Source organism: Sceloporus occidentalis, unplaced genomic scaffold (genome assembly GCF_023333645.1).
Source record: "Sceloporus occidentalis isolate IW3139 unplaced genomic scaffold, rSceOcc1.0.p SCAF_23, whole genome shotgun sequence".
NCBI lineage: Eukaryota > Metazoa > Chordata > Lepidosauria > Squamata > Phrynosomatidae > Sceloporus > Sceloporus occidentalis.
In genome coordinates this window covers 2,618,016-2,626,751 of record NW_028317003.1, presented here as the reverse complement: position 1 = coordinate 2,626,751, position 8,736 = coordinate 2,618,016, and the positions used below count along the sequence as shown (strand labels likewise).

General features: G+C 39.8%; 1 protein-coding gene across 1 annotated transcript; it reads left to right on the top strand.

Annotated features, from left to right (window-relative positions):
- Positions 1 to 5,081: 5,081 nt before the first annotated feature.
- On the top strand, positions 5,082 to 7,356 carry LOC149300684 (protein YAE1 homolog). Its single transcript, XM_089484751.1, has 3 exons — positions 5,082 to 5,201; positions 6,252 to 6,373; positions 6,945 to 7,356. The coding sequence occupies exons 1-3, from the start codon at positions 5,082 to 5,084 to the stop codon at positions 7,354 to 7,356; spliced, it is 654 nt and encodes a 217-aa protein (XP_089340877.1).
- The last annotated feature ends 1,380 nt before the right edge of the window (positions 7,357 to 8,736 follow it).

Sequence of the window (8,736 nt, the reverse complement as noted above, 5' to 3'; positions counted from 1 at the left end):
CTGCCCAAAGGACAGAGTTCCAGAAGTCTTGTGGTTTGTTTAGATGCAGCTTTGCAAGCCTAAGCTGAGCTGCCATGTTATTTTTAGAGAGAAGAGGCTTTCTCCTGGCAACACTTCCAAACAAACCATACTTGATCAGTCTTTTACCTAATTGCACTGTCATTGTCATTGTCATGAACTTTAATATTTAACATGCTAACTGAGGACTGTAGAGTCTGAGATGTAACTCTTTGTTTTTTTGCAACTTCTCAAAGCATTGTCTGACATTGGGGTCTGACATTCCATTTCTGGGAAGATTGGCAACTGCTTTGAATGTTTTTCTCTTTTAAATAATCTTTCTCACTGTATAATGATGGACTTTACACTGTTTGGAAATGGCCTTATAACCCTTCCCAAGGTGATTCCCAGCTGATGTCTTTCCTCCTTGGAATTGTGTTAACACACACCTGAATGCACCAGACAGGTGCTGCTAAGTAAATGCCCTTGATTAATTGATCATCAGCAAGTGTGACCACCTTTGCTGATGATCCATTAAACAAGGGAATTTGATTAGCAGCACCTGTCTGCTACTTAGCATCTTAATTCTTATGAAAGCAGTAAGGGTGTACTTAGTTTTTAACATGGCTTCTCCACTTTGGCTTTATTTTTGTTGAATAAATCTTGACAAGCTGTGATATGTCATGTGTTGTTGTTTATCTGAGGTTGTATTACCTAATTTCTAGACCTGTTAAGTAACAGATGATTGTTATTATGCCCTGATATGTAAGTCATAGAATTTAAAGAGGGTGTACTTTCTTTTTCACATGAATGTAGCTGTCATTTTTCAATTTCTGAGATTAAGGAGACATTACTGCAAGAAAAATATATTTATTGACCATCAAATAATAAGACAAAATATAACAGTAAAGATTTAGAATTGATAAGTGAAGAAGCAATTGAATGACTTAGAACTAGTTTAATGAAATATAAGGAAAAAGAACAAAACACGTTTGATATCGCTCCAGTTGTTGATTATTCAAGTTATTTTCATATGTTTAACCAAAGAGTTAATAAATACTGTCATTTATTATTCAAAGATAATATGTTATCAGATTGGCCAAAAATGGTATACAGAGGAGCACCAACTCTTAGAAAACAAATAGTTCATAGCTATATAGAAAATTATGAATCTCATGAAGTGGCAAAGAGTACTAATAGACTTACCTGATTTTTTTTCATTGTCATGAAGGCCTAAGTCTGAAAGCCAGGTTGCAGAGGTAACTTCAAGCAAGGACAAGACTCCAGAACATGATTTATACTCTCCTACAATGTAGCCTCTTCATGCAAACACTAATAAATATACTAACAATTTAAATACCCACTCATTCAGAAACACACTCTCTCACCTTAAATGCTTCAGAGCTTGCAGTGCAAGCTGCCATGCTACTCCTGTGGAGTCATGTAACACTAAGTCCCACCACATGCCAGCCTTGTTTGGAGAATTAGGACTGGGTCAAACCACCCGCCTTTGGTTACCCGCAAAAGTATTGCAAGACAAATTAAAAAATATGCAATAAAGGAGAATTCATGCATTTGGGATATTTCTGTGTTTTAGGGATGTTGTTTTTATTGTAGCATTAGGATGAAGGGAGTGTGATGGGCCTCCGGTACCCTGGCTAGGTATACCCGTCGGTTCTCGGTTGCTTCCTCCCGGGAAGCTTCCAGCTCTAGACGGTATTAGCGGGGAAGGGCTCAGGAACTGGCCCGGTGTCCTTAGTGTCATAGCATAGCAACTCGCGGAGGCATAGCCACATGCAGTCCAATAATTGTCCTGATATAGCGAGTCCCTGAAACATTAGACGAGACTAATGTCCAGGGAAAGAACACACACTTTATTGGGAAACACACGGTCTTATATACAGTTTAAACAGTCATAAATCACGTCCACATATCTCCATCCTGCCCAAACAGTAACATAGTAACATAGTTCATAAGGTTGAAAAAAGACCAAAGTCCATCAAGTTCAACCTATATACATATAGTGTCTCTACTGTGTTGATCCAGAGGAAGGCAAAAAACCCTCATAAAGCAGATGCCAATTGCCCCATACCAGGGGGGAAATTCCTTCACGACTCCAAATATGGCAATCAGAATAAATCCCTGGATCAACGTTCTGTCCCTATTAATCTAATATCCATAACTTGTAATATTATTGCTTTCAAAAACACTTCCAAGCTCCTTTTGAACTCTTTTATTGAGTTTACCATCACCACTTCCTCTGGCAGAGAGTTCCATAATCTCACCACTCTTACTGTAAAGAACCCCCGTCTGTGCTGGTGTAGAAACCTTCTTTCCTCCAGCCGTAGAGGATGTCCCCTTGTTATAGATAGAGTCCTGGGTATAAATAGGTCCTGGGAGTGATCTATGTACTGCCCCCTTATATATTTATACATAGTTATTAAGTCACCCCTAATTCTGATAATCTTTCTGGGTACTGTAGTCCTCCCATTCCCCTTATTACTCTGGTTGCCCTTCTTTGAACCCTCTCCAGCTCCACTATATCTTTCTTGTACACTGGTGCCCAGTACTGTACACAGTATTCCATGTGTGGTCTGACTAGTGACTTGTACAGTGGTAGAATTATTTCCTTGTCGTGGGCATCTATGCCCCTTTTGATGCACCCCATGATTTTATTTGCCTTAGCAGCAGCTGCCTGACACTGGTCGCTACAGGTAAATTTACTGTTAACTAAAACTCCTAAGTCCTTTTCCATGTCAGTCGTCCCCAGTGTTTTCCCATTTAATACATATTCCCAGCCTGGATTTTTCTTCCCCATGTGCATAACCTTACATTTATCTGTGTTGAACCTCATCTGCCACATCCCAGCCCAAGCCTCCAACCTATGCAGATCCATTTGTAATCGTGCACTGTCCTCTATTGTGTTAACCACGTTACAGAGCTTTGTATCGTCTGCAAAGATTGATACTTTACTATACAATCCCTCTACAAGGTCATTAATAAATATATTAAAAATAGGACCCAAAACTGACCCCTGTGGTACCCCACTAGTAACAGTCACCCACTCAGAGTATGTACCATTAATAACCACCCTCTGTTTCCTATCACTGAGCCAGTTACTTACTCACATACACACATTCTCCCCCAGCCCAAGCATTCTCATTTTATGTACCAGCCTTTTATGTGGCACCGTATCAAATGCTTTGGAAAAATCAAGATATACGACATCCAGCGATTCACCCCGATCCAGTCTTGAGCTCACCTCCTCATAAAAGCTGATCAGGTTAGTTTGACAGGACCGATCCCTTGTAAACCCATGCTCATATGGAGTCATACATTTATTTTCCTTGAGAAACTCCAAAATAGCATCTCTCAGGAAACCCTCAAACAGTTTACACACAACAGAAGTTAAACTAACAGGCCTATAATTCCCCGGGTCACTTTTTGTCCCCTTTTTGAATATTGGCACAACATTTGCTATGCGCCAGTCCTGGGGAACAGACCCTGTCACTATAGAGTCCTTGAATATTAGAAATAGGGGTCTGTCTATTACATTGCTTAACTCCCTTAGAACGCGGGGGTGAATGCCAACTGGACCTGGTGATTTGTCTATTTTGATTTTTTTTTAGGCGGCACTGCACTTCTTCCTGGGTTAGACAGGCGACATGCCACAGCGCCACACTCCGGCCACCGAGCTCCGCAACATCCGTACAATCTTAAGCTGTTGTTCTCAGGGTGATCCCGAAGGAGCAGCGGCCATCCCTACCGATGGATAGCTCCAGGTCCCAAGGATATCCTGTCCAAAAAGCGACGCAATCGGCCGAAGGGACCCCGAGCGGCAACAAGCGATCAAAGTTTCTCAGGGACGGACTGTCAGATAGCCGGCATGCGTAAGATAACCATGTCGGCTGATCTCCGCTCTCCTGGCAGTCCCAGTGACCGGGAACCTGCAAGAGGCTCCCTCTCTGAACCACCCCTGGTCCGTATCACACCACCCGTGGGTTATTTCCATGAAAGAGCGCTCTGGACCGGGCTAGGAGGGGTTAAGGTTCTTGGGCAGGGCATATGAAACATTGACAGGGTAGGACATGAGGGAGAACAAACCACAAACAAGAAATACCACATATATTGAGAAAATACAGCAATCGCAACCAATAACTACGACCAAGACTATTAACCCTGGGCCATCACAGGTAGTTTAATGTGTAAAGAGTAATTTCAATACAAAGTTTGGAAAGAAGACTTATGAGCATAGCAATCAACAGAACCGCTAAATCACCAAGTGCTTTCTATTGGTTGCTAAGGTGAGAACCCAAGTTTTCAAAGCCTGCGCTACATAATTTTTTATACATAATCCCCAGATTGATCATCCAGTTACTGTTTTCTGAGTGCTATCATTTATCATATTTTGTTTAATGTGCTCCTTCCCAGTTTTTTGCAGGGTCCTCTTTTGGAGAGTCTCTACAGATATGGAGGTTTGTAGACTACCCTGTCCTATCATGTACGTGTAATAGAAAGAAAGAAAAGCAATGCTCACTGGACTAGATCCCCCCAGCCAACCCATGATCACCACTGCTCCCAAAATAGGTACAGTGCAGCATTCAGGACTGTGCCACACCAAACAGAACACTTGGGAGGTATGACTGGCACTTATTTTCCTTTCTGCTTGCAGCACACGTACACAAATTGATATTAAAGCTTGAATTTTAGTTATATCAATATCTGTTACTACATTAGTAACCTACAGAATGCTGCCACTATCTTTTAATAATTCCTTTCGTGTACGACACGCTATTTCCCTATACTTATTTTTTAATCATTATTATGGGTTTAAATAGCTACGTATAATTTTTAAAGATATAACATGTATAAATAACGTTTATATCTTATATTTTATGGGGGTATTTTGCTTGCTGATTATTATAACCAGATATATGAAGCCACTTCCGCCACAGGCATCGTGAGATTCTACTGTTTAGACAGACGCCGTCGCATCACTTTTGCGTCATTAAGCGACGTGCTCGCGCGCTCCCGTATGCTCGTGCTAGGCGGAAGCGAGCTGCTGGAGCTCGTGGGCTTTAGACATGTCGTGGATTCGGGCGGCTGTGGAGCAGCAGGAAGGGGAGGAAGTGTTTGATGAGGATGGAGACGAACTGAGTCTTTTGCAAAAGGACTGGAAGCGATCCATGGAGAAGAGGTTGAAGGTGAACATGAAGATAGGGCACCCGTATCCGCTTATTTCTCGAAAGGCTCAACAGATAGCATGATATAATATGATATGGAAGCATCTGGGGGTACCCCGTATGTTTTGACGTCCCTACCCTAGTGGAAAGTTCTCACCATAGCAACTGATGGAACGCTATCGTGCCATTCTGTTGGTTGCTATGGTAATAAGGTTCAAGCTTTCCATCAATGTAATTTTTTTTATGCATTAAACCTACGTAGTTTTAAAGCTGTTACTAAAGTGAAAAATACACACTCATGCTGAGTGAACTCAGAAATCAGGGCAAAATAATACCCCCTAATATCCCAATATAAACATATATCTATATATATATATATATATATATATATTAAATTACTTATATTACTTGTTCTAATGGTTTGTGGGTGTTTTGGCGATAGCAAGTTGAAAGGTTGTTAACCTCACAGAAGCTAATGTCTAAGGCAGGGCAGGCATTGTCTGATCATGATCAGGTTCCAGTGCTGATGTTCTCTCCCTTCTCATCTTACCTTAACAAGGACTGCATGAGCCAATCAGCAATTTAACAGTAGGTGTACAATAGCATAATGGGGAGGAATCATCATGCAGAAAGGAACTCACAATACCTTTTCCCATAGTATGTACATGAGTTTTTATACATTTGTGTTGCTCATTTTAATGTGTAGTTACCATTACATAGGTGTAGCATAGAAAGCTGTAAAATGTAGAATTTGGGGAATGTTGTAGACCTGCTTCAAGTGTCTGCTTTGTTTTGTTGAATGAAATAGGACTGTTGTGTATATATATTCTTAATTTTAATGGTTAGCAGAAGAAACAAGTGCTTGTAAAGTAACTATATTATAGGGACACAGGCACATTAAGTGGTAGAGGTCTATAGAGATAAGTTAAATAGGGTTATATTTATAAAGATCAACCTAATAACTGCTGATCTAATGATAAATTAGCAGCGGCTGTTTGTGTTAGTGCCAACTCCAACCATTTTAATTTTAGACAACATTTCAATGTATCTAATCTTCTGGTATCGTTATAGGAAGGGTATCTCGATGGAGTAGATGCTGGAAAAGGAAATTCTCTCCAGAGTGGATTCAATCAGGGATATAAACTTGGAGTGAATATGATTATGCCTTACGGTGAAATCAGAGGAACCTTAAGGTATGTACAAACTGAATTTTATCTTGTGGTTTTGCTCAGAATCTGTAATTTATCCCATAGACTTCATTAGGCAGTTCTGTTATTTAATGCTTAACATTATATACTTGCAGTGCAGTAGGAAATACCATGGTTCAATCCATTGTATACACCTCCATCAGTGAAGGAGTAAATGGGCAGTTACTCACTAAAATATTTTTTGCCATTCCAAATATTGCTCAATCCTTTTTTCAAACCACTTGTTCTGAATTAGGTTTGCAGCAGTTTAATGGTATCTTAGTTCTTAATAAGTGAACCTTCTGGTAAATCTTTTGTAATCTCCAATGTCTTGTTACTGTGTTTAGCATTTTTAAACTTATTATAGTTGTCAGAGTTTTTTTCTTTTACACTAAATGACTGTTTAGGGCAACAAAAAGTATGTTTAGACTAATACATAACATGCAGTGGGATCCACACAACTAAGTGCCATTCCACATTGATCAGTAGTCTTCATCCCTGGGCTCTATGTGAAACAAAGAGTCTGACTGTTTGAAATGCAAAACGCAATTTGTGTGATAAAATATTTTCATTTTAGTGCACTTTTGACATGGTGTCAGCTTCATGACCCTGGACCTGCGGTGACCACGAAGCTTAATGATCTATTGACCGTGGTATGTCAGTGTGAAGACCACTTACTGAGAGGTCTGTCTTCCATTTACCAGACACCCCATCCTTCTGATTTGTCCACGACTTTGGAAGATATAGGTCTGGCCAGTATTGAATGTGGAGGTGTAACGGATAAGCAAAACCCGTGTACAGAAGGCCTGGACTGTTGTCGGATCCAAGACTCTCACTCATCTCCATTTGCCAGCTGTAGGACTATACAGCAGCTCAATGACAGAGGAAAGCATGAACGTTATAGGATTGTGGGGGAAATGCTTTCTGTAGTTAAAGACATGGCTCTTCCAGACGGTCTTGTTTTTCATATTCAAAGACTGAAAACTTAATGAGGAAGTTCCATAGAAAAAAAATATTCTTTAACCATTAACTGTAGCGCTGTATACAGTAAAGAAGAAAACTTGATTTTTATTGCATCTTGTTCCAATAAACATCCTTTATCAACAGACCTAGAGGGTGCCATTGCACACATCATATGCTATTTTAGGTGACGTTCCTTGCGAAGACATTAAACAGAGCTAATTATTTACAGGAACCCTATGGAAATCTCATACTCTGTAGACTTCCATAAGTCATAGCCAGGCTCGCTAATTACAAATGTGCCAGTACATTGTTTATCACAATGTCTAAAATGCAGCATTCTAAAAACATTATGTAAAAACCAGACCTGTTAAAAAATAAATAAAATAAAAAAATTATGGAAGTTCACCTTTAAACAAACTTTTTGCATTGCTTCTAACTTGAATTAAGAGGGTCCAATCATTTCTAGTTGAAAGGGACGATCAAGTATTCCAGGGAGCCTGCTAAGCGAACAAAGCATATGAAAGTACTTTATAGTTAGGGAGAAGCAGTGGCAGCATCCCACCGTGTCTGTGTCCCAACGTTTCATTTCACTGAATGGTTCCATTGAAATTAGTTGCGTTCTGTGATTCTGTAGAATACATTCATGCATTTGGAAAAGGGACACCACAAAATTCAAATAATTTTGGATGAAGCTTTATTTAGCCTTTTGTTTTTTGGAGCTTGAACTTATTGACATTTTTTAATAGTATCTTATGAGATTTTTTTTCAGCAGCATGTGAGTGTAATCCCAAGGGAAGTCTAGGTCTGAAATGCGAGACAAGTTCCTCTGGATGATGGAACCAACAATGGCAGGCATATGTTTCACCCTTCATGGGCCTTGTCATTGAGGTGTGGTCGATATACTCTAGTTTCTAATAATTTCTTTAACTATGATGTTTGACCCAAGAGTGGGTCGGTAGTCAACAGAAATGTAAGGTTCTCATCTTCTACAGCAAATGAAGCCAGTAAAATACCAGTCAACTAAAATCTTTTTCACCCCTAACATTTTTGTAAATATTTTATTATATCTAGGGCTGCAACAACTAATCGATAAAATCGATAATGAAATTCGTTGCCAACGAATTTCATTATCGATTAGTTGAATCAATTATTATCGATTATAAAATGAGGGTTTTTTCAGAGCAAACGCTCTGAAAAATACCCCTCATTATATAATCCGTTTAGTCTGACTCACAGCAGCAGCTCCTACTTACCAGGCCCTCCCTGTAATCACTGTGACAACTGGCCCCGCCCCTTCCTTCTCCCAGAAGGCCAGAACAACATGGCTGTGACACTCATCTAACTGTGAGTATAAAATTAATATTTGGGCTACTGAAAGTTAGGGGAGGTGGGGGTTAATTTAAGGG